Source organism: Crotalus tigris, unplaced genomic scaffold (genome assembly GCF_016545835.1).
Source record: "Crotalus tigris isolate CLP2741 ecotype Arizona unplaced genomic scaffold, ASM1654583v1 scf7180000017764.6130737, whole genome shotgun sequence".
NCBI lineage: Eukaryota > Metazoa > Chordata > Lepidosauria > Squamata > Viperidae > Crotalus > Crotalus tigris.
Window position 1 is genome coordinate 2,538,771 of NW_024096618.1, and position 26,592 is coordinate 2,565,362.

General features: G+C 39.4%; 1 protein-coding gene across 3 annotated transcripts; it reads right to left on the bottom strand.

Moving 5' to 3' along the window:
* Positions 1 to 5,492: 5,492 nt before the first annotated feature.
* Positions 5,493 to 24,351, bottom strand: SSRP1 (structure specific recognition protein 1). 3 transcript variants are annotated; one of them, XM_039341175.1, is made up of 18 exons: positions 24,249 to 24,351; positions 23,461 to 23,705; positions 21,056 to 21,241; positions 19,987 to 20,092; positions 17,313 to 17,503; positions 17,006 to 17,236; positions 16,472 to 16,575; positions 15,969 to 16,097; positions 15,444 to 15,665; positions 15,013 to 15,085; positions 14,860 to 14,868; positions 14,277 to 14,418; positions 14,076 to 14,121; positions 12,174 to 12,294; positions 10,517 to 10,687; positions 9,377 to 9,468; positions 9,104 to 9,278; positions 5,493 to 8,293 (listed from the first exon to the last, which is right to left on the bottom strand). In XM_039341175.1, exons 2-18 carry the CDS (start codon positions 23,512 to 23,514, stop codon positions 8,225 to 8,227), a joined length of 2,121 nt encoding a protein of 706 aa, XP_039197109.1. In that variant the 5' UTR covers positions 23,515 to 23,705; positions 24,249 to 24,351; the 3' UTR covers positions 5,493 to 8,224. The 3 variants fall into 3 exon arrangements, with proteins under 3 accessions (XP_039197109.1, XP_039197108.1, XP_039197110.1); XM_039341174.1 differs by having other exon boundaries at positions 24,176 to 24,258; XM_039341176.1 differs by lacking the exon at positions 14,860 to 14,868 and having other exon boundaries at positions 24,176 to 24,258.
* Between the last annotated feature and the right edge of the window lie 2,241 nt (positions 24,352 to 26,592).

Genomic DNA, 26,592 nt, shown 5'->3' on the forward strand with positions numbered 1-26,592 from the left:
AAGACCTAGTTTTTCTTTCTCAATACAGTTAGTCCTCAACTTACAACAGTTTATTTGATGACCAAAGTTACAATGGCACTGAAAAAAGTGACATGAATTGGCAGTTACAGTTGTTTCATACAGTTGTTGCAGCATCCCCATGGTCGTGTGATGACGGTTATAGTGTCCTGGGATCATGTGATCATCTGCAACCTTCTGATAAGCAAAATCAATGGGGAAGACAGATTCACTTAACATCTGTGTTACTAATTAACAATTGCAGTAATTCACTTAACAACTGTGGCACGAAAGATCATAAAATGGGGCAAAACTCCCTTAACAATTGTCTCACTTAGCAACAGATATTTTGGGCTCGATTGTGGTCGTAGGTAAAGGACTACCTGTACTTCTCATTTTTGTGCTCTACTATATGTGTTTTTACAGCTAAGTGAGCCTGAATAGGTTTAGAACTAATTGACATGGTACCTGTAAAAACAAACTACTGCTTTACTAGCTAGCATTTCTAAAATTCAGATAATTGTGCCCTACCATTTTTAGCCTCTTATATGCATTTGATGAACCAATAACTTGCAAAACTCCTTGCTATAATAATGCAGTTTATCTTTTAAGTCACTATGATACCAAATATTCCTTTTGTTAAAAAATAAATAAAAACAAAGTCAGAGATGGCAGAAGAACATGCAAAGTGAAGCAAAGTTTGCCACTTAATATGTCTACACCAGGGGTGTCAAACTCGCCACGTCACATGATGTGTCACAACGTATCACGACTTTTCCCCCATTGCCAGTGGGGGTGGTTTTGGCATGATGCATCTGGCCCGCAGGCTGGCAGTTTGACACTCCTGGTCTACACCATTCCATAATCCCTTCTCCACTAAATACTAGTTTCTGCCTATCTGAGAATGTTTTTAAAAGGCAGGTGTCTTGCTCTCCTATGCAAAAAAAGATGGATGGGCTGTCCCAGTCGGTCAACAAAATTAGGCTAGCCTTGCAACTGCAAGCTGAGCTAACTCTTTTCATAAAAATGGTTGACTATCAAAACAGGAAAGATGAAGACGCTAGTCCAGTAAAAGAACTATTAAGGCCATGCAATAGGATGTTAATAGCTCCCGTTTGCCCAACCTTATCATTTAGATTGAGCCACCAAGCAGGTGAAGGAAGCATGTCCCAATTTATTTTTGGCTACTGATCTGTACATTCCCAATGAATGCAAGAAACACCAAACTTGGGGTAGGGGAAGGGATTCTATATTTGTTTTGCTTCCAGTTGCACCACGAAAGATTTGCGTCTGATTTCCACTGTATCCTTCTTAAGCCAGCTATTGCAGCCCTGAAGCATTCAGTCCTCGCTCTTGCCCTCACCAAGTAGCAGAGGAAAGAACAGACTCTTCCCTGATAGCTTCCAGCAAAACAATTCAGTACTTATTAAATTATCCCACAGCAGAAAATGTGATCTGACAGGCAGGTGACTGGAAGAGAGTCTCTGAGGTTTTCTACATCCTTTTAAATGGATGGCTGAAATCAGGTAATCCACTCTAATTGGATCATGCCTCTGGGACACCCCTCCTTTTTTTCCTCAAATGTATTATCCTAGCAGAGGGAAAAATGAAGCAGAGCCAGTTCAGGTGTTCTAACCATAATATAGTAGGTTGAATATCCATTATCACCAAGCAGTTACAAGAGACAAAAAACTCTAGAGATGGAAAGTAACGAGAAGAAAAACAGATGGGAAAATAGGCATTAAAAGAAGCTTTTCTGCAAGGACTGACCAAATCCTAAGGACCATCAAATATTGTATATCCCTTGTTGTATAATAGTCTACAAATACGTGTATTGATCAAAATTGCTGGACTAGATATGACCATAATAAGTGTGTAGGTTTAGCTGTCATTGTTGGACAGGCATTTACATTTAATAACAATAAAAATATATGTGAAAATAACTAAGATACTACATTCATTCCATAACTTGGGGGAGGATGTGTATGTTTTTCTTTCCTTTTCCCCAAACGTAGTCCCCCCCCCACAAAACCAGATGCAGAAAATCATTCAAGATAAAAGAATCCTTAAAGAAAACCCCCACAAAAAGTTCAAGACTTCAAAAAAAAAAATCTCATGTACTTTACAAAGGCACATTTCTACTTTCTTTATATGTGATTGAAGGCGATTCAATCTTAACTGCCATCATCACATTTTGATAAAAGACCAAATGACTTCGCATGATTATTCATATTGGAAAATTAGAATATTTACATTAGGGTAATATTCTTCTTATGCAGCCATCTCCTACATTTTCATAAGATGGATGAAACCAGAATTGCTTTAATTCATGGAAAAGAACAAGGTCCAGTAAAATCTCCTGCTAGATACAAAATTGTGATGTGCCTTTGCTCCATGCAATTTCAAAAAACTATTCTGGAGGGTGGACTTCCCCTCCTCTTTGATAAAGTAGTTTTCAAGGCACTCAAGCCTTGAATAGGAAAGAGGAATGGGCAAATTGCCTCCCCTGTCTTCCTTTAGATTAAACTTCACATCCAACACTGCATGCCAAGAGAGAAGGGCACATATAATGCATATGCTGTGAAATATGGAATACGGTAGTTAATCTTGCATATGTTGAAATCAAGAATATTTGAGGTTTTCCTCCAAGAGAATCATGGCTACAACAGGAAAGCTGACGGCCAACAGGACAGTTGATACACCAACAAAATATTCTAAAAGCTGTAAAATTGTGATAGAGACTTGGTAAACCACTGCCTTTCCATTTTCCCATTCATTCTCTTAAGATCTTCCTGGCTGACAATGCCACCCCAAAAAGTTGGGAGCCAAGTCACCACAGTACAAAGCAGATCTTTGTGTTTATTTCAATTTATTGGCTGCTTAACTTCAGTGGGCTCCTTTCTGTTGAAGACCTTATCCCAGGCAGCTGTTTATATATGTATTGGCTTAGTGTTCGTTAATAGCACGACTTCAGCCCTGTCGGGCTGTGTTTTGGTGTATCTTGATGACATCCTAATCTATACCGAGAATATGACAGACCATGTAAGCTTGGTGTAAGAAGTATTGAAAAAACTGAGCGCTAAGCTTTACATCAAACTGTCTAAGTGCGAATTTCATCAGATGTGTCTGGACTATTTGGGCAATAGAATCTCCAATGAGGGCATTGAGATGGATCCAGCCAAAGTGAAAGCTGTAATCGAATGGCAACCTCCAAAGACTCGAAAGCAGCTACAAAGCTTCCTGGGGTTTGCCAATTTCTACCGTCAATTCATCCCATCATTTGCTGAAATTGCTTTACCCCTGACAGACCTATTAAAAACTGGCAAGGAAGGGGGAAAGCCACGACCTAATCAGCCACTACAATGGACTACGGAATGCCAAACCGCGTTTGAGAATTTAAAAAGATTATTTGCTGCTGAACCAATCTTAAAGCACCCCTAGAGGAACCATTCATTATTCAAGCCGGTGCCAGTGATCTGGTTGTAGGAGCAGTACTTTTTCAGAAAAATTGTGACGGGACCTTACAACCCTGTGCTTACACTTCTAAAAAGTTCACTGACACTGAGCGAAGGAGTGAAGCCTTTGCACTGTTGACATGGCGTCATTACCTAGAAGCGAGCACGGTGGACTGATCACAAAAACTTAAGAGGCATTAAGAACTCGTAAACTGTCTCCCAAACAAGTATGTTGGGCGCAATATTTTAATTGTTTTAATTTTGCCCTAAAATACATACTGGGTGGAAAGATTTTTTTAGCTGATGCTCTATCCAGATTGCCTGAGTATAAAAGCCAGCACAAGCAAGTCATAGATTCTATCATGTCCACACCACATGTCCACACTCTCAAATTAACCCACCAACCCCCCAATCTACAAAAACTCCTAACCCTGACCATCCTGTGACAAAGAAGTTAAAGCAAGAACTGATTAATGATCAATGGTTCAAGGACAATCAAAGCATCCTGACCCACAGGGATGGGTTGGCTTACAAGGGGGGAAAATTATATCTAACTGAATCACTCAGACTCCAAGCACTCCAGCACAGCCATGATGTAAAACAGGTTGGTCACTTTGGTTACTTGAAAACTCTACATTTAATTCACAGGCAATTTTGGTGGCCGGGCTTAAAGAAAGATGTAGAGAACTATGTAAAAAGCTGCGCAGTCTGTGCTACCATGAAAAGAATTTCAGGGAAGCCCCCTGGACTAGTGCAACCTGTTGTGGACCCTTCTCAACCCTGGGAGGAGACTTTATTTTTGAGTTACCTGAAAGCAGAGGAAATACGGTAATACGGACTGTGATTGATCTTTTTTCAAAGCAGGCTCAATTTATCGCCTGCTCCAGCCTCCCGTCAGCCCAGAAATTGGCTAAGATGTTCCTTAAACACATTTACCAACTACATGACGCGCCAAAGCATGCAATCTCTGATGGGGGTGCAATTTACGGCTAAATTATGAAGAAACTTTCTGAAAATAATTGGCTCAACACAAGGTCATTGGCTTTTCATCCGTCTACGAATGGGGCAGCTGAAAAAGCGAACGCAATGGTGGAACAATATCTTAGGTGCTATGTGGGTTACCAACAAACGAACTAGACCGACTTCCTACCATTCGCTGAAGTGGCTTACAACAACACTGTCCACAGTAGCACCAATTTCACGCCTTTTAAGATCGCCACTGAAAAGGATTTTATCCCAATGCCTGAATACCCCCAAGATCCCCCTGCCTCTCAGATATTAGACCAATCAGGTGTCAACTTAGAAGGGAATGTGGGACAATGCCAAGAAAGCATTGAAAAAAGCTTCAGAAACATAAAAAACAAGCTGATAAGAAAAAAGCTCCCCAGAGGTCATTTCGTGTGAGGAAAGGGTTTATCTGTCCATGAAGTATTTAAAACTCAAACTGCCTAGCAAAAAATTGGGACCGAAATACCTGGGTCCTTTTCCCATGAAGATGGTCTGAAAGGTATATTCAGAAGCCATTACAAAAAAAGGGGGCAGAAGCATTCCTTGAGCTCTAGGGGAGGAGATGGCTTTAGTTGGCTCCTCCCTGACCCAATGAGAATACAGGAGGGAGGGAAGCAGCGTTGCAAGACTATCTTCCTAGATAAATAAATAAATAGGTTTAGTTAAATAAATCTAAACCTACTTATAAAGTTCCAGATAAATAAAATACAAGTATAGCTTTCTTGATGTGTCGGCATCCTAGAGCTGATAGTAAGTTATTTTTAAATGGGAGACATTGCTAATGATAAAGAATTATTAGAAAAATCATGCAGTTATTCATGGAGCGGGAGAAGGAAAAATCGAGGTAGGAGGGCCCATTAAACCCGTGTCAGAATGGTGAAAGGTAATGAGGCATAAGGGTTTTTTTTTGCCTTTGCATCCTATGCTTTAATTCCTTTCATCCAAAACATTCCTAAATGTTTTTTTTTATCTTTTTGGAATTAAGAGGACAACCAACACTAGGTCTACGTACAAACTCATAGAAGACATCTGTTATGCTGTATCTCCTTTATTTCATCACTGGAGAAAGAAATTTTAAAAAATCCTGATGTGCCAGGAAATTATACCACACCTTCACTTTTAACATGTTGTTTAAAAGTCTTGTAATCCTATGACAATCATGTTTCCCTTTTATGTTTTATCTGTAGAATAATTAAGAATCAAGAGAAGCGTGACACATTTTATGCAGAACAATCTCTTATGCGTACATAAAGAGAGTTTTAATCATAATCACTGAAGGAAGATAGCTATGAACCAAAACTAAAACTTATTTGACATTATTAGTAAAAATAAAAAATAAAACCTTCACTGAATCTAACTGCAGGGGCAAATTATCTCTTTCAGTCAGTAGGTATATTTTTTTAAAGATGAAAAGGTACTTTCACAAAACAGCTACCAAAGCCAGTTGAAACAATCCAGTTTTCCAGATGCTAAACAGGTGAGTAAAGAGCATCCTTAAATGTTCTCGTTTTGTTTTTTTTTCTGGGTAAATGAGGATTCTTACAAACAGAGCTTGTAGACTACAGCTATGCTTTAGGGCAAAGCAAAGCTGGCTGAGAAATTCTGGGAATTGAAGTCCACAAGTCTTAAAGTTGCTGAAGTTGAAAACCCGTTATAGGGCCAAGGTGAGGCCTAGAAATAATTTGTAAATAATGAAGCTAGATTCTGGCCCTTCACAGTACATAGCCTCTCATTTATTCATTAAAAGAGCAAAGAATGTAAAATAAAACCTCAAAATTCAGGTGGTGCAAGAAGGAAGGGAAGGACTAACAAATGAATCTGCCTCAGATTCTACATCATCTGTCTCTGTAGAATACCATAGATTATATCATAGGTAGCCAATGTACGAATGCAGAAATGTATTTTGTTCAGTTCAAACATCCCATAAAGGGGGACAACTGCAGATGACCTGTCCATAACAACCAATAAAGGCACCTCCTGCTCCCATCGCAAATGTGCAGACATCCTGTTCCATAGGGATTATAGAAAAGGGACAGGAATACAAGAGGGAACAACTTATTTTGCCCAAGCAGATAAGAATCAAGCCATGTTTGTTATTAATGACAACTCTTTCTGGTCATTTCACAAGGAAATTAGTAAAAATAGTCAGCGTTAATTGTGAATGTTATTTTATGACAATGAAAAACACAGTAAGCAGTTGACTATAGTAATATGGGGAAATGTAATCTGTAAAACCAGCCATTCTAAAATTGCAGGAGCCCATAGCTTTCATTTCTAATGTCTAAACAACTGAGTTAAAACATATAAATTATTCAAAGCAATGCCTAATATGTATGGCCCAACTCTCTAATGATGTTGTGACGGCCAGTAGCATTGACTGGTTTTCCCTTTTCAGATATTAGCCAAGAGAAAATCCTGTAACAATGCAATATGCCAGTTGGGATAAATGATTCCATTGCCACATTCTGCTTCCACGTCTCTCTAATGATTTTTCTTTCATATCTAGGGGACAGAATACTGATTAAGCTGGCACTTGTTTCATGTCAGGAGAATTCTTAATGCAGTGACTAGTGAACTCCGTGCGCTGAATCAGGAATTCCAGCTGCTTGTGTTTCTATTCATGAATCTTTGGTCAGATTTGAGGAATAACCTCTTTTATCAAATGAAGAGCCACTATCATGCAACCAGAGACCACACCCAGCCCTCCACTAATCCTTCCAGAGTTGTGCATATTGGTAAGTGCTTTCATATTGGTTGTTATGGACAGTTGATTCTAAGAGAGAACAAAAAAATCACCGTTCATTGTGTTCCTTTCTGGCCGCTGCTAGAAGGCCAGAGCACAACAGCATCTCTCCCCACCCTGCCTTATGCAGCACTTGTAGGAGAAACCAGGAATGTCCCAAGTGTTAATGCCAAAGATGCTCAAAGCCATTATCGCTGATGGGAGCCTCCTGCACTGTCAGCCCTCCACACTATTGACTGTTTCTTGCATTAGCCTAGCCCCAGCAGCACACAATGGCTCTTTAAATACAATTAGTGCTGTTGCTAATGGAAGGCAGTAGAGTTAAGACCCTTGGCCCAAAGCAGAGGAAGATACAGCTACTACCCAACTGCCTCCAGGGAAATTACTGGCTCAGGTCAAGAAAGGTGGGGGTAGGGGAAGTCTTTCCCTGCATTTGCTGCTGCAGGAACCTTGGCTACTTTTTCTTTCTGCTCCTTGCGGCTCTCCAGATGGAAAGATACCTGCTCATCGGTTTGGCTGTTACCTTGGATTATATTACAACAAACCCCATCTATATTCACTTTATTTTTATTAGTTCAGGTAGCCATGATAAAACAGAAATGCAGAGAACGTTTAAAAAACAGAAAAGGAAAGATGAAATACCAACTGAACTTGACTCTGGAGACCGTATAGTGTCCCAGCTTCCAGCTGTATGCTGTTCAGCTTGCCATCTGAAAGGATACAGTACGCCTACAACAACATGGAGGCAGAAAACAAGGGATTGCTGGCTTTCTCAGTTCTCTTTAGGCGGCCTCCTTTCTCCCCAAAGGCAGTAATTGGCTGTGATTAATTACTGTGGTATTGGAAGGGGAACAAGCCGAGGAGGCCGGTGAAACAAGAAAGGTATTCCTATGCCTTGCCAGGTCTTCAGCCTATTGGCCTGGATGAAAATGTCCAGTCAGTCTCCCCTCGGCAGTATAGCTACCATACCATCTGCAGCAGGGCTAGGGGGGAACCAGTGTCATGGCTTGAGTATTCCTGGCTAATCAGAGCCAGAGGCAGACTCTGCTGAACTAGGTGGTGTGCTGGCTATCTCCTCCTCATCAGAGTCCTGGAAGAGAACAAGCGTGGTTAGGAATATGGAAGACATACGGGATTAGATACGTGCTTTACAGGCTCTAAATTAAAAGAATCACATCCAAAAAGGAAAGCCGGCATTTCCTGCCCCCATCCTATTTTAATGCACTTGCATTGGGCATTGGAGTTGGCAGATGATGACAGATGGTGACAACTGGGAAGATGATGTTTGGACATATCCTCTCATCCAGTCTGATGGTGTTCAGCAGGTGAAATAGTGATGTATTACACACATACTTTCAGCCCTGGGGAGTCCAAGAACAGGGCCACTCCACACACCAAATAGTAAGAGAATAGCTTTAAAGAGTAAAATGTTCTGAAGGAGATAAATCCCAAGTAAACAAATATTCACTGCTAAATGCAAATGCAATGTATAGCAATCGGATTCTGAGCACGCCAATCTATAACTTTTAGGATGATTATATAGGTTTTTCTGCAGCAAGCCCAAGCATTAAAAAAGAATCTGCATAAAATTGGACAATGTCCTTTTCCATTTTTTTTTAGTTTACAGCCAACATAAAGCAATAGCACTAGCAATAATACTTAGTCTCATATACTGTGTCAGTGTTTTACAGCCCTCTCTAAGCGGTTTACAGAGTCAGCATATTGCTCCCAACAAACTGGGTCCTTGTTTTACTGACCTCGGAAGAATGGAAGGCTGAGTCAACCGTGAGCCAGTCAGGATTGAACTGCTGGCAGTGGGCAGAGTTAGTCTGCAATACTGCATTCTAACCACTATACCACCATGGATCAGCACCCACTTCTAATGTATTTTAAAACTCACCTCTTTCTTATCTTCACCTGAGGAACTTTCATCACTGGACACAAATTCCTTGCTCTTGAAGCTCTCACCTAACTGTTTAAGAGGAGTCTTGCTAGCAGATTTTACAGGTGTCGCTACCTTCTTCTCTGTTCTGCCTTTTACTGGTTTATCTGGCTTTTTCTTTTTGGCTTTTTCCCTGTACACATAAAAACACAGATAAGTTTCTGCAATAGCAGAGTCCTTTTGGTTTAGGAGAGATGGGGTTGAGGAAAAGACTCTTGCATAACTGCTCACCTCTTAGAACTGTCCACTTTGCCCCCTTCGCTGTAGTCCTTCATGGCCTTCTCATAGTCCCTCTTGGCCTCTTCCGCTTTGCGCTCCCACTCCTACAAGGCAAACAGCCATTTCTACACTTCTTGTTCAAGCTGCATAATCTCTCCTCCCCATTCACACATACATGTTAATGCATATAATTTTCCTACTGACTCCTGAGTGTACCCTATCCAATGTCACGGAAACAGAAAGCTACATTTCAAAATCCCAACTTCTTTAAATCAATAGTGTTTTCACCTTAGGCTGATTTGCTAAGGCTTTGAAGGAGGTCAGTTTTAGACTCAAAAGCCCATATGAGATTTAGTACTCCTGTGGGAGTGCCTAATGATCAGGATAGGATTACTATGTCCTAGAAAGCAAGGATATGCAAAATGTTCCGAGGCAAAAGATTCCAATCTTGGAACCGACTATAGTCTGATCTTACCAGAAATGGACTGTCACAAATTAAACACTCAAATGTATCTGGGGAGGTAGGCAAAGCACATTAGGGAGTTGAAGCACTGTGATCTTAAAATGGCTGTTTATCTCTAGTGAATAGCAGAACAGGACAAAAGGAGCAGCCCTACTAAATCCAGCGCAGACTCTCATTGGGTTCAGAGAGCTGTTTCTCCAAATCCCCAGCAATCCCAATGTAGATAACTGTTTATTCATGTATTTGATTTGAATCATGGCTTAAATTCAGGCATTCAGGGAAGTGGACACAGTACTTTCCCCCTTCAAATTCTCCCCAGATCAACTTTTGACATAATTTGGAGAGGGTAATTGGCCGAAAGTCATCCAATGAGCTTCTGGGCAGAAAGCACACAAGAATTGGACCTCTGAGTTCAGTATGCTGTGTTTGCAAAGCATATCCTCTCCCACTATGTTTAAAGTCCTTATCAACTGTAACGATTTCAGAAATGTCTATCATGTCTCACAGTACTCCTGTGAGAATCCCTAATGACCAGAATAGGATTACTTTACCCTAGAAAGTTAGTAATTTGGGATTTATTATAACACCACACTTTTTCAGAAAACAACACAAAACTTACATTGTCACTGACGTCATTACTGTCTATCCCCATAAAATGGGATTCTGGTCAGCACCGTCTCTCGACTCACCTCTTTCTTCTCTTTCGACATTCCTTTCCACAGTTCCCCAGCTTTCTTAGACACGTCAGTGACACTCATGCCAGGGCAGTCTGATCTGATCTTGTCACGATTAGCATTGAGCCAGAGCATATACGCAGATAAAGGCCTCTTTGGGGCATTGGGGTCTTTCCCTTTTTTACCCTAGGAGGGGGATACAAGAGAAGAGAATCAGGAGAAAAACGGAAACATGTGTAATAAGGACAAGCCTCCTCCCCAATCTACCCTCCCCAATCTACCCTACAGATATTGTGAAAGATGTTTCCCTTCTGTGTGACTTTTCAGGCCTCTGCTTTTAAATAAATGGGGATAGCAGGGGGTTGGACTAGATGACCTCCAAGGTCCTTCCAACTTTATTATTATTATTATGATGATGATGATGATGATGATGATGTGTCCTGGTCTAGCTAAAATTAGTCTTGGTTATGCATGGTTGGAAGAAACGCAGTTTAAGCAAAACAGATTGGGAAGGAAAGCACAGGCCTATCACTGAATGTGGATTGATTGATATCATAGTTAAATTGAATCTGCACATTCAGAAGTAGACTCAAAATTAAATCACTGAAATAGACTGTAAATGCCTGAAATCTTTCTCCTTCAGGTAATTTGGCAGCTGCAGGACTGAGATTATATTTTGGACTTCTTTAATAAAAACTCCTTCTAAAGTGATGACAACTATGCTTAGAAGCAGTTTGCCTCCCATGTCCAATGCCAGCCAACTTGTTTCCAATTGTACTCCAGCAACCCAATGCTATGTGAGTTCCTTCACAGTCAAGACTCTCCTCCACTGAATGGAGGCAGCCTTCCCACAACCATGTGAGGGCGGACATTACTGAGACACTAGACATGCTGGGGATTTTCAGTACTTGCCATGGGTGGTCTTAAGAGAGGCTCTCCATTGGCAAAATGATTGTCAGTGAAAGTGGTCAATCACAAAATGTCCATTTAGAAATATCATTTATAAATATAAATACATTAAATAATATTTATAAATTTATAAATAATGTTTTTAAGGAGGCCCCAACATTTTTTAGCAGCTTCATTCATGCTCTAGGACAGGGGTCTGCAGCCTTGACCACTTTAAGACTTGTGGACTAGGGGATCCTGCACTGAATAGGGAGTTACACTAGATGACCTCGATGGTCACTTCTGAGTCTATAATCCTGAAGTCTTTCTCGGTACATAGAATCCACTTCTTTATGCCGTCTAAAATTTTGATTACGACACTGAAGCCTCAAGGGAATTTATTTCAAAGGTTAATCTCCACATTAAAAAAAAAAGGCCTATACTAAGTTCATTTTTACATTGACTCAGATATAATTTGTGGAACAGATTTCAATTTGAGAGCATTTTTCTTCCTTTAGTTAGTCTTGCCGATAGTGTCCGTTCTCTGGAGTCACAGAGGGGAGTTACTCAATTAAGTCATATGTGAAGGTCCTCTAGCCCCCCCCCAAACCCTCCAAATTAAGACAGAGGTCAGCTACTCTGAATAAGACTGAGTCTCTAGTGAGCTCTGAACAACAGAAGAGAATGCTCAACAGGATACAAGATTGGTTCTAATTATAGTGAATGCAATCATTACCATGTCAGACAGACACCAAAACATGTTAAGTGGAAGCTCAATTTTTACCTCAGACTGTTTCTTGCGGGGCTTCCGTTCTTTAACAATTTTGGCTTTTTTGGCAGGTTTCTTCTTCTCATCACTATCCCCTTCATTACTAGAAGAACTAGCAGAGGCATTGCTATCAAACCTGTCTCAAGAAAAAGTCAAGAGGGGTGGGTCAACAATGATTAGCAAAATAAGTGTGCATGTATGTAGGTATACTCACAGGTTTGAATAACTTCCTTATCCTAATAAAAACTCAGATCTAATCTATCATTCCTGACATTTCACACCGCAGTATCGTTATGTTAAAAACAAATCTTACAAAGAATTCTATACAATCAAGCTAGAAGAAATCAGATACTAGAAGAGTTTACATTTCTACAAAACTATTTCTTACACATACACATAGTGGCAAACGGCACATGGCCCTTTGCAGAAATATTTTTTTATAAAGCACAAATGTACAGGCTTTATTATATGAAAGAATCTTCAGAAAAAATGACTTTTAAACTCACTCTTCTATTTCTGCAAGTATTTTTTTTTCTTTTCAGAAACCCATAAAAAAACTTAATACCGTGTTTCCCCAAAAGACCTACCACCAAAATAAGCCCTAGCTTGATTTTTGGGAGTGGGCCTAATATAAGCCCTACCCCAAAAATAAGCCCGTTTTGGGGGGGGGGGCAAGGTGCATGCCTAAAAATCAAGCTAGGGTGAGGGTGGGAGGTGGAGCTGTCCCACACGCCCTGCACCTGCTTACCATTGCAGCCAGGCCTCCCTCGCCAGCCCACTTCTTTTGCGGTACCTCATGGCCACCATTTCGCCGTCAGAGGCTGTTTGGAAAGACCTCTGCAGCCAAGAACTAAGCTATGGATTCAATCCATAGCTCGGTTCTCGGCTGCAAAGGCCTTTCCGGAATGCAGGCCGGAGCTCCATTCTCAGCTGCAGAGGCATTTCCTTCAACTGCAGAAGAAGTGAGCTGGCTGGGTGGGGCGGTCGGTGCCACCGCCACAAGGTGAGACCGTGGAAAAGACACCCCCCCCTGAAAATAAGATCTGGCATCTCTTTTGGAGGAAAAAAAATAAGACTGGGTCTTATTTTCAGGGAAACATGGATAAGTACGCAAAGCCACTCATAAATAGGCAGATTGTCTTTCCTGACATCATTTCCTCCAATAAATTATCCAACAGCTTCAAGGAAAGCATCCAGATTTTTGATGCTCATGATTTTCCTGAAAATGTAACTTTTACTATATTCTATGACTCTGTTTTAAATGCAATTTATCTTCCAGAGATTGCTTCCACATTTATCCTCCAATTACACAGTTGCCTTAAAACTGCAGTTCTGAAAGCTGGCTAAGGGATTTATTAAATAAACTCCAACTCCAGTCTTAGCTTATTATGGCATTTCTACAGTCAAATTCAAATGTTCTCCCCTTTCAATAAATTTTTATAGTCATTCTTAGCACAGATATTTCATATTTTCCTCTTGGAAATAGTTTAATCTTAAAATATTCCTGTTTCTGCATTCTTAGGTTATCTCAATAATTTTCTAAGAAACAAGCAAACAATTTAGACTTGCAAATATTTTGGATTACAATTTCCCAGGGGTCTAGACTTGAGGATTAATGTTCAGAGGTTATGAATATAATAGTTTGTAGTGTACCAGGTTGCATATTTTGATTCTAATCTGGTCATAGTGACCGCATGTTCACTGCAAGGAAAAGCAGCACCAGCCCTTCTAAAAGTAGTTATTTTGTAAGATTTGTAGCCTGCCTATTATTCAGGAGCTCAAGATGACATATGAATCTAACATCACTATATAATACTATTACTTAAACAATACTAAAGTGTACCACAATTTCATTCATATAACACAGACATTAAACAAGAGTATCTCCAGTTATCTTTCTTTCTTTTTTTAACTTACTCTTCTGCCACATCTTCCTCCTCCTCTACAGGATTGAATGACTCATCTGGGGGGGAAAAAGAATATTCTTATTTCTAATCCAAAGAAATTGACAGTAAATGCAAGGTGTTTGGACCTACGTAGAAGAAGAGACGAAAAGACCCCCAACTAAAAGTGAAAGCAACTTGGAGAAATCAGGCCAGCCACTGAAAGAAAGCTCACCTGTCTCCTCTCCGGAGTCTTCGCTGCTATCATTTGCATGTTCCTCACGAATCTTGCCCTCTTCTTTCATCCGCTCCAAGTAGGCATCATGGGAGTCTTCGTCAGAACCGTCATATTCATCGTAGGTCACATTCTTCATGCCCTAGTAATACACACAACGGGCTCCATGGATGCTAGCACAAGGGTGTTTCACTTGCCACAAGCAGATAAAAATTCTTCAGTCGTTTTTTACACCTGAAGCATGCAGTGATTCTATACCTGTAGTTCCCCCCATGCTCCTAGGCACTCAAACTGCAGAGAAAAAGCTTCTGGTACACAAATTCCACGAATGCCTCAACAACCAATTACATGCTGCTTCCCAGAATCTGCTAAAACACCCTTTCCCTCCCCAGGGGAAGGGAGGAATCATGCTGGTGACTTTACAGTGGATTAGGTAGAAGCCACTCCAGGAGCAAAGCAGGCTACTGCCCCATCCTTGTGGTTCATGCAAGGTTATATACTATGGTGATTAGAAATGTTCACCACAGCCATGCAGAGGAGACCTGAACCAAGAGGAGGAAGAGGAGGGGATAATCGCACAGACCTTTTTCTTCTACAAGGAGAGAACAGAAATTGAGAAGGAAGAAAGCTCTGGAGAGAAAGAGAAACCCCCATCCCACCCCAAGCAGATCAGGAACAGGACTAGACAGCAATTGCCTTTCCTTGTTCTCTCTTGCCCACCCCCTGAAACAAGTACCTCCTTAAGTCCCCGATTCTTGATGTTCAACTTCTTGGCATTCACAAAGTCAAAGAGTTTGCCATATTCTTCTCTGCAGGGAATAGAAATCACAGAAAGTATGATCTAGGATAGGACCCAATATTCACCTGCCTATAGCAGAAGCAGATCAAACAGGAAGTACAATCTTTTGTTGCTACTACAGAGAATTGGGAGCGGGAAAAGTGGGTGGTGGTGGTGGTAGAGGAGGAGGAGGAGCAGGAGGAGGAAAAGGACCAAAGCAAGATGAGGATCAAATGAAAAAAAGAAAACATTTGAAATCGTGGGTCACTGTAGCAGACAAGCAATACAAACAGAATTTTTGAATCACAAAGGTTCTGCTAGTATCCTCTGAAAAGGGAGAGAGTCGATACTTTACAAAGCACGAACTCTGCTGGATTGCATTCGCTTACCTCTCTATGCTGCTGAAAGTATACTGGGTCCCCTGCTTCGTTTCTATCTCAAAGTCAAAGGAACGTGTTGTTGTGGTCCCACGAGCAAAATTGACGAAAGCAATCTCATCAAAGCGGATGTGAACAGGTGGCTTGTGCACATAGATGAAGCCACGTTCCAAAGGGTACAAGAGTCCTGAACTAGCCTTGTAAGAACACGTGATGCACTGGGCTCCGGAATGTCTAGCAAAGGAAAAGAAACATCAATATAAATTTTGTTGAACCAGATGACGGCAGCTATTTAAAAAATACAGAGGCAGCTTATCAAACTAGAAAGCCTGACTATCCTATCTTAGTTTACCATCATCTGGCTTAACGCTAGTAATGAAGAGGAAAAGATAGTTAGTAGAGACTCAGTGTAGTTACTACTGTGTTATTCATTATAGCCATCACCCAGATCTTAATGCCTTCTTTTTCACTCCCCTTCCAAACACTGAAAGATGGTTACTCACAGTTCCATCTGTTCCTACAATCTACATTCCTTACCCCTGAAAGTTGCCGGGTACAGTTATCTTGCGGTTCACAAGGGCTTTCATGACGCGACTGACCATCTCATACAGAGAGCCAGACATGTTTTTGGTGAGCCGTCCTTCAAAGCGTTTCTCAACTTCATCCCTTTCAGCAGAGAGAATACAAATTAAGACAGAGAGAGACTCCCCATGCAATACTAGGACACTGGACATCATGTGAGTCCAGGAGTTGACAGCAGTAACAGAGAATAGATGGAGACCCAGTTCTAAAACAGTTGACTGTGCTGCTCTCACATAAATGACATTAGTTTATATAAATGGTCAATATTTGCAATTATCTTATACATGTGTACATGCCTATATGAACAAATGCAAGACTAAATACAAAGACGTTTAGGTTGTTTGACTATGGTTTAAACAAACTGTGATCCCAGTCAGTGTGACTTATTTAACTATCCAAGGCCAAAGTATCAATGGCTTCTTGAGATGTATGACTCTTGACCATATGAGGGTACTTACTCATTCATGTTGAGGGTCAAGGAGATATCCTCATCCTTTGAGAACAATAGAATAAGGAAGTGATAGCGAGTTTGGCCTTGCTTTATAGGAGGGTCTAAGCTGATCTGGAACAAAACAGAGATAGGATTGGTCAAGCATGATAAAAAGAGAATAATATAGAAACTGAGGAAAAAGCTGCCTTTCTTTCCACTCTTATTATTGCCCCAAAATACAAGAGATATGAGTCCCACCAGCTAAATGTTATGTTGAAAATAGGTAAATTCCTTTTATTTCTATAATAACCAAGAAGACGGACATCTGCCTGGAATAACTAGAAACTAAGAAAAAGAGGCTATTTCTGGGTTCTTCCTTTCACCAGAAAGGGATATAAAGGATGAATAATTTTATTTTGGGGTTTAAATTAGATATACAGAATTTAAGCAGCTCCCAAAACACCAAGTTTTTTTTTTTTTTGAATGAAACCTATTCTGAGCAGCAATCACAGCAATTACTTCTCGTAGGAAATATTTTGACAATGATTCCAAAGTTCCTCACCACAAAGAACATCTGGCGCTGATCTTTATGGGGAAGCAAGAAAAGTCGCAGAACAGTAGTATATGGGATTTTGTAATCGAACGTCTTGCCATGGAGATGCAGGAAGGTAGGATAGATACGGATATCATAGCGTCCACGAGGAGTCAAACACTGCAGTTCTCGGAAGATGCAGATAGCATCTCCAGTGGCCTGGATGACATCGGCCTTTGATAATACATTCTGGGCAAATGCCTGCAACAGCAAGGAGAGTTTCATGAACAAGTGTTTCTTCCTCCACTCCGTCACCTCAACCTCAAGTTCAACTTACCTCCACAGGATCCACTCCATCCTCCTGAGTGGGTGGTACATAGAAGCGGACCTCCATGAGGGATACGTCAGCATCGTCATTCTGATGGAACTCCAGAGTCACCTCATTCTTGCCAGTAGTGCACTGGGACACGTTACTGAGCGGGATTTCAAAAACCGGTTGCTCCCCAATATCAAAAGACAGAAGTTGCCCTTAGGGGAAAAAAAAAAAAAAAAGGTTTTCAACTCACCAAAGTACATTACCTTATTTCTCACATCCTGCTAAGCCATAAGCTTAGCACATTGGGCTTTGGTTTTAACTGCTTAATTGCAAAATGCTTGGTGATCTGCATACTAAGGTTTATACAGAAGGGGTGGGCAACCTTTTGACTGTTAGGAACCTCATTTAACATGGAACAACAAAGCTACACCAAGCAGGAAAGTGATATAAAAGGGATAGATTACCTGGACTGAAATATTCAGTGTTCCCCTACAGTTTTGTTGGAGGCAGGAGAGGGGAATGGTAATTTTGCTTTTTAAAAGCCTATTTTACGGTATAATCTGCCTCAAAAACAAAGCCTCCAGTAGTTAGCATAAAAGATTGTAAGTTTGGGGCAGCTGCTGCAAGCGAAGATTGAAAGTCAATTGTCCTGGTCTACAAGGTTTCAATTTTGAAGTTATGACTTAGCATTATACACTATAAAAACTTAGCCAAATGTTGCTTGTTTAATAACTGATGATTACATTAGTCTTATATGTATGTTCAATTACTACCTCATAGCCAACAACCAATCCCTCCTCCAAGCAAACACTTTTATTATTTTCAATTAGCTACAGTAGTGGCCAAAATTGTGGAAACCTTTTGGGAAAAGTGTACATTTGAGGTTTGATGGCTAATAATGTTCCTTTGTTTTTGGAGTAGTACCATAAAATTATATATCAATGGAAAGATAATTTAATCAAGAATGTAATGCAACAACATTTGTTCAATTATCTGTACTGTATTCTATGAAAATTTATAGCCAAATAACCAGAAAAAGGAAGCACAACTTGCTTAGGTTGATATCAGCTAGCTTTCTTTCATCTGATTGTAGCCAATGAGCATGAGTGTTTAGAGAGCCAATCAGGTGTCATCTTGTTTTGGCAATGAGCCAATCAGATCACAGTAGGATTCAGTTATTGATGTCATGTATTGAAGCTGAGACAAGGACATTTGTCAGTGTGTTATGTAATCGCTATCAGGCTGGTTGGGTTTTTTGTGTTCTTTCATTTAGTGAGCTTTTAAAACGTAATAAAATTAAAGTAATGGTGCAAAGAGTTGACTGGTCACCTAGAAAGCAATGTAAAATAGTATTATTAAGTGAACAAGGCTACAGTTATAAAGAAATTAGAAGAAAAGTTGGTGGAAACTTAACCAAAGGTGGCATTTCTAAGTTTTTGAAGAGGTATAAGGAGACTCAGTCAGTACAAAACCACACTGGTAAAGGCAGGAAAAGGTGCACAACAGCAAGTGATGATAGAAGAATTAAGAGACTGTGTCTACGTGACAGAAGAAAATCATCTGAGTGTATACAAAATGAAATGGCGCAATGCAATGTGAAGTTGAGTGCAAGGACTGTTCGGCGCAGACTGCAGGAATTTGGCCTAAAATCTAGAATTCCACAAAAAAAGTCACTTTTATCTCTCAAACAAAGGTTGAAAAGACTAAGCTGGGCTAAAACCCAAGTTATTTGGACAGAGGAACAATGGGACAGTGTTATTTGGAGTGATGAGACCAAGATCTCCCTGTTTGGTAGTGATGGCATAAAATACATAAAGAGAAGAATCAGAGAAGATTTGCATCCTGATTGTATTACATGTACCCTGAAACACCCAGTCAGTGTTATGATCTGGGGTCGTATGACATCAAAAGATGTGGGCAGAATTTGTGTGATTAATAGGAATATAAATGGCCAAAAATACATTAATGAAATACTTGAGCCCAAACTGAAGCCTTCCGCACATGATCTTTTCCTAGAAGCATTTATATTTCAACAGGATTCAGCTCCATTCATGTTCTTGCTATGTGCAAAAAGTAATTTCAAGATAATCATATTCCACTGCTGGAATGGCCTGGGAATAGCCCTTAACCCAATTGAAAATCTATGGAGCTGACTAAAGAAACTTGTTAATCAGAAGCGACCCAGCAATAAAACTCAGTTAATAGAAGCAATCGTTCAATCTTAGTTTCACATTATAACAGCTACAGAACTAAAGGACTTGGTTCATTCCATGGGAAGACGTTGTAAGGCATAATTCATGCTAAATGTTACCCTTTAGCATGAATTAACTGACATGGTGATAATTTTTGTATATATTGTTTTTTCTATGGTGATAATTTTTGTATATCTCATTTTTTCCTATGGTGATAATTTTTGTATATCTCATTTTTTCTACATGTTTCACTTTTCTTCTTTATAACTGCTATTCTAATAGCAAATCCTTCATAAAAGTTATTGCATTACATTCTTGATTAAATTATCTTTCCATTGATATATAATGTTATGTTACTACTCAAAAACAAAGTGGTGTTATTAGCCATCAAACCTCAAATGTACACTTTTCCCAAAAGATTTCCACAATTTTGACCAGTACTGTATGTCTCCTTGAATTGTTTCCAACTACCCATTTCTATGGAGTTATAATGTAAAACTCACCTCCAAATTTGACTGTCCCCCAGTTCCAACCCTTTACACATAGATCTTTCTCAGCAAGCTCTAAATGAAAATGTGTTTTGAAGAAATCTGAAAGTTTGTCGAACTCCTAAGAATGAAAACAGCCAATTTACACACCATAAGCTAAAGACATGTACAAAAGTAGTTTGAACCTACTCCCTTTTTTCACCCAAAGAAATTTACATTATACTTCAGATATTTATTTTATAAATATGAAATCATATTTATAGTACAGGCCCTAAAGTATAATATTAAGAAACATTATGTGGATATTGAACAACAACAACAAAAAAAAACCCCAACAAAAACAAAACTATACTTCCTTTGATTTAAATTGGGCTACTGGCAATTTGTAGGGATATAACTGTGAAATTTTCCTGGCTTGATAGAAAAGTGTTTTGCCATTCTTTCTTTCTGGACTTTTTTAAAAAATATTCTCACTGAATGAATCCAAAAGATAGATAGATAGATAGATAGATAGATAGATAGATAGATAGATAGATAGATAGATAGATAGATAGACAGACAGACAGACAGACAGGAAAGAAAGGAAAGGAAGGAAGGAAGGAAGGAAGGAAGGAAGGAAGGAAGGAAGGAAGGAAGGAAGAGTTTTAGAAAGTCTAGGTTGTCTCCCACATCATTATAAAATAGGGCCAACTCTGTTAAGCTAGTCAAGGTTAGCTAGGTGCTATCACCAGCTGATGCCAGTATCTCCAGTCAGAGTTAAATAGGAAACAAGAATTGCTGCTACAGCTGCCATTCATATTACAAACAGTATTATAAGATCCAAGGTTGAAAAACACACAGATGTAATCAGATTGGATATCCAACTGCAAAATCTCTTGCTATAGTGAACACTCCAGTAGTTTTTAAAATATCTTCCAACTGAAAAACACACAGATGTAATCAGATTGGATATCCAACTGCAAAATCTCTTGCTATAGTGAACACTGTAGTTTTTAAAATATCTTCAACTGCCTATCTGATTAAAGCTCTGCATTCTTCTCTATGCATCATGTTCAAAAATGAATTTGCATCAAAAAGGTCTTACCGTTTCTCTGAACCCATCATACTTGTAGACATGGCCACTTTTAGTAAGCAGTTTGAGGCCGTGGCCCAATGCTACTCGCCTCCAGATACCCTCTGCCAATTCGGAGGCCTGGATGTTGTCAACTTTCCCAGTTTTGCTGTTCTTAAAAATCACACCTTGACGGCTTAGCCGCAGACGACCATCATTCTAGTGCAGAACAGAAAATGTTAGTAGGAAAATAATAGTGAATGGCAGCTAAAAGCAAAGGATGGTACCTAACTTTTCACACAAAGGGAAACCAAATTTCTATTTAAAGGAAGAATAAACTATTTTCTTATCTGTTAAAAAATAGAATTTATGTCCTAAGTAACTTCATTCTTTCAAGAGCCTCTAAGAGCCTCTTTAAAATTTAGAATCACTGGCAGCCAGCATACATCCATATAGGTAAACAACTGAGGGAATAGGCACACAAAATGCAAAAACCTAATTCTCCGGAGAAGTTCATAACATTGACAAAGGTGAAAAGAGAGGGAAGAAGACAACCAACAGCGAGGTGGATGGTTTCAGTTACAATGGCAATGAGTGCGACAATGAAAGACCTGAACTCAGTTAACTCAATACCACATAATTTATCAATCAATCAAGTTACAGAAATTCCTTCTAACATCGTGTCCAAATAATTAAGAGGCAGCAGACTACATTTTATATATACAGATATTCCTCAACTTAGAACCATTCATTTAGTGATCATTAGAAGTTACAACATTGAAAAAAGTGACTTATAACCATTTTTCACACAACCGTTGCAACATCCCCATCACGGGGATGGCCACACGATCAAAATTCGGATATTTGGCAACTAGGTCATACTTATGACAATTGCAGTCATGTGATCGCCTTCTGCAACCTTCTGACAAGCAAAGTCAATGGGGAAGCCAGATTCACTTAACAGCCACATTACTAACTTAAAACTGCAGTGATTCAGTTAACAACTGTGGCAAGAAAGATCATAAAATGGGTCAAAAATAATTTACAACTGTCTCACTTAGCAACAGAAATTTGGTCGTAAATCAAGGACTCCTGTATGCTAGTTCCCACCTAGATTGGTCATTATGAATTCAGTATCACTGACACCTAGGTTATAGACAGCGGCCATCTTGTCAATTAGAATATGTAACTGTTTTTGCAGAGCAAAATAAATGTTCTCCCAGACTTAATATAGTGTGCCAACGTTCAAAAAAGGAACCTAGCAATAAAACATAATCGTTCTTGTTTGATATCTGGGACACATTCATTGTGTCTATACTACTATTTGAAGATTATTTTTCTCAAGATATTATACACATCAATAATATGTTTATCCAATTAGAACTATTTCCTATGCCTCACACAATTTAAAGTTTTAACTATAAAGTCATGTGGTTAGCCTTCCTTTCATATACATGAAAAAAACAGTTTTGAACAAACAATTCAGGGTAATGGAGAACATATATTATCAAAGACAAGTGTCACATATTTATTAGAATTAAAAACTAACATTAACATACACAGGAAGAGAGAACTGTTCCTAGAAATCAAGCTAATACCAAAACAGTAGCATTGAGACATAGAATACAGATAGTCCTTGACTTATGACCATGATTGAGCAAAAGATTTCTGTTGCTAAGCAAGACATTTTGCTCAATTTTACACATTTATTGCCACATTGTTAAGTGAATCACTGCAATTGCTAAGTTAGTAACATGGCTGGTAAGTGAAATTGGCTTCTCCATTAACTTTCCTTGTCAGAAGATCACAAAAGGTGATCATATGACCCCGGACACTGCTACCATCATAAATATAAGTCAGCTGCCAAACATCTGAATTTTGATTACATGACCATGAGGATGCTGCAACAGTCGTATGTGTGAAAAATGGTCACAAGTCACTTTTTTCAGTGCTGTTGTAACTTCAAGTGATCTATAAATGAACTGTTGTAAGTCGAGGACTTCCTGTACTACCATATAACACAAATCATTCAGTAATTTTTAGAAGTTTGGACTATTTATTTTTAAATCAAGCTAAGCTAAGTTAAACTGGTTCCCTGTGCATTTTTACAGTGATAATATCCAGATATACCATTACTCTCCACAGCTAGACACTAAATGGCATTAATGTTAAAAATTAAAAAGGCCTTAAGATAAATGTGATTACCATCAGCAAATTCAAGATAAATTTTTAGTAATTAAGCTACTGTAGCATCATGGAGTTCACAATGCCTAAATCAAAATTCTTTGGAGACAAGATCTATTCTCTGACAGAAAATGGTATGTTATCTACAAAGCTGATCTGTACCTAGGTATATAAATGCTTCTCATCTAACACAGTTTACACGCCCTATGTCCAAGTCATCAATATCTATTCAGAAATGTTATTAAATCACTCACCATAGATCCCTTCACTTCTTGGTATATTTCATTGAACTCCAATGTATCTGCCATGTTGACAGCTCCCTGCCCACTATGGCAGGGGCTGGTGCGAGATCACTGAAGTATACCGTTTAGTATATCGTTTTGCAAGGAATCACACAGGACATTAAGCAGAAGTCTTAGTGAATGGCATATTCTCTACCCTGAGAGAAGCCAAGGAAGCCCTGGGAGACCAAGAACACTGGTTCCCTTCTTTCAGAAATCTGGAAAGTAAATAGATACATACAAGCATTTACTTCCAAAATAAAATCCAGCTTCCCTCTACCTTTGCGAACCGAGCACTCTCTTCATGTCAAGCCAGCTTTAAAGACAGTATCCCAAAGTCAACATGGGATCTTTACTAAGTTGTCCCAGTGGGAGCCCATAAAGAATTTGCCGGCAATCCTTACGGCCCTTGTCAGTTCAGAAGTAAGTCAGGAACTTATGTAGAGCTACGGACAGCCCTTTTGCCCCACTTAGGAAGGGCAGTCCCCCCCCACCCCCCCAAAAGAGTGGATGGGCGCCAGTTAGGAGAGACGGATGTCAGAGATCGCTGCTCTACACAGCCGGCCAGCGCAGAGACGAAGATACAAAGCCCGCCTCCACCACAACACCGGCCATCGGTCGCCAGCGAGTTCATGCCCACCCGGGTTACAACCTCCAGGACCGCCGGCCCGAGCCCCGCATCGCTCACCCTTCTCTCGCCAGTTTCCCGCCTGCGCAACACGAGACCCAAGCAACCCCTTCAGCTGCCACCGGAAACTAACCTCACTTCCGCCTTCCGAAGCTACAGACCGACCGTCGCTCCTGCGAGGCTTCCACCTGGCGTTTCTTCCTGCGTGCTAAACTTCCGATCAAAAAGGACGGCTGCTCTACGCCACGTTCCTCTATGATTGCGGAACAATTCCGCTCTAGTCGTTCACGTCTCTATGGCTAAAGTTTTGGAGCGCGGTCGGGTTTTGATTAAAAGCGCCCGAAACAACGGTGGGGGATTTCTGGGGGAATGTTAACTTTTGCTTTCCTACAATCTGAAGGCCTGATGGTGAGAGGCGTCGCTGTTTTCTATAGGCACCGAGGAAAGAGTACCTTGCCTTTCTCCTCTAACTTTATGGCGAGGACCGCAGCCTCCCGTCCTAGGCTCAAAATCATTCTTAATTGAAAGCATTTCCCTGCTTTCTCTGGCTTGGAAACAAAATTTTGCCTAAAAGAAGTTAACAAATAAGTAATACTGCGAAAATGAATAAGTAAGTCATCAAGCTGTTTCTTTTCAGGGCAAGCAACAATACGCAGGGTGTACAAAAGGAATAAGAAATAGCTGAAGAACTTAAAAAGCTTAAGAAAATAAAGCAGAGGTAGATATAGTTTGCCTCTGTAGCTCTTCATTACAAATCAAGCATGCTGCCATCACACCCATACATCATTACTCGCAATGCTTGTTTTATCTTTCAATGTCTTGTTTCTCATTTTCAGGATTTTACTAACTCCAACTATATCTTCCTTGTCAGTCTTCGACTTCTTTTTGCTCCCCCTTCCCGTTCCCTTTATATATTTTTCTGTCAGTTCTGATTCAGTCTCTCTTATGGCTAAAGTACTTGAAGATATTTCTTCTTTACTGGCCGCTCACTTTCGCATTCAATTCATATTTATCAGCTATTTCTTCATTCATTCTTGACCCACTCTTCATAAGTACCTATTCCACTGCATTCAATTTTTCTTTTTCTCTTGATGTGCCACATTTGCTTTCACTTCTATAAAAAAAGTGAGCAGAGGCACAGACATTTTTACTTCTTTTAAGAAAAAATTCTTCAGAATAGACCATATACAATCCATTACTTTTTACCAAGATTTGCACATCTTAGAATCTCTACACTCAAGTTTTCCATTTTTAGAAATATTCAACCAAGGTATTCAAATTCAAGAATTTGTTCAAGACTTTTTGCCATTTATGTAACACTTGCAATCGGTCTTGTTAAATACAACTTAAATACTAAAGATGAGATATTACATGTATGTACATATACATGTATATATTCTGGTAACTGATTTGTTAGTTTTCAGTTTCAAACTGCTGTTGCATCAGACAGTCTGTTTAAGTAGTTTGCTACTACCATTTACTTTCAGCCAACAATAGAAAATTGCCTGCATACAAAGATACATTAGAGTAGAATTTATATCTCTAACCAACACACTTTTAACATCATTAGAGTATATATCCATTAGCACATTAAACAAGCTAGTAGACATCACACATTCTTGTCTTATTCCCCTTTCAGAATAGATCCATTCACTGAAGAATCCCATTTATTCTCATGCATTATATATTTCCAACATACGCTGCTCTTACCACATTCAGCTAACCTTCAGTTTTGGCAAAACATTCTATAATTCAAGTCTTTAGTATACTTTTTCCCTAAAGCAACAATTATTCATCATAACTATCACTATTGGTATTATCTTTGCTTTCATTTGCCACAGTCATTCTACATGTATTTGTAGATCTTTGCACTTGGTGACTTTCTACGGGTTTTTTTTTTTGCTTCTAGTCTGCTTTCTTTATCTACTGTAACATCCACTATCCAGACTTTTTTGTCTTTTTTATCAACAGTCTGGGGTCTGTGGCAGATGTTTGTCTGTTTGAATTCTAATGTCGCAGAGCACTTGAGCTTCTTCATTTTCTATTACTTTGTCTATTTTGTGGTCCCACCAGTTCTTGCTTGCAATCAAATGATATTTCCTGCTGATATTCCAGTGCATCATTATTATTAATTTATCATACTATTGTTTCTAGTCAGTTTGGGCAATTTTCTTGCAGCAGCTAACTAGGTGATCCATTTTTCTTCCACTTCTTTGCAGAGGTGGGATTTGCTTTTTGTTACTGTCTTTTCAGTTCTGACTTTGTATGGATTTGTTCTTAAGGCTTAGTCTTGTGCAGCCAGAATGAGCCCTTCTGTCTTTTTCTTCAGCTTTTCTGCTCTTAGCCATTGTGAGGTCTTGCATTATCTGCTTTGCCTGCAGGTTTTTTAATTTATTGAAAATAAAATATATTTTATTATATATTATTGTGTAATTATATATGTGTAATATGTTATTAATATTACTACGGTTAGTTGC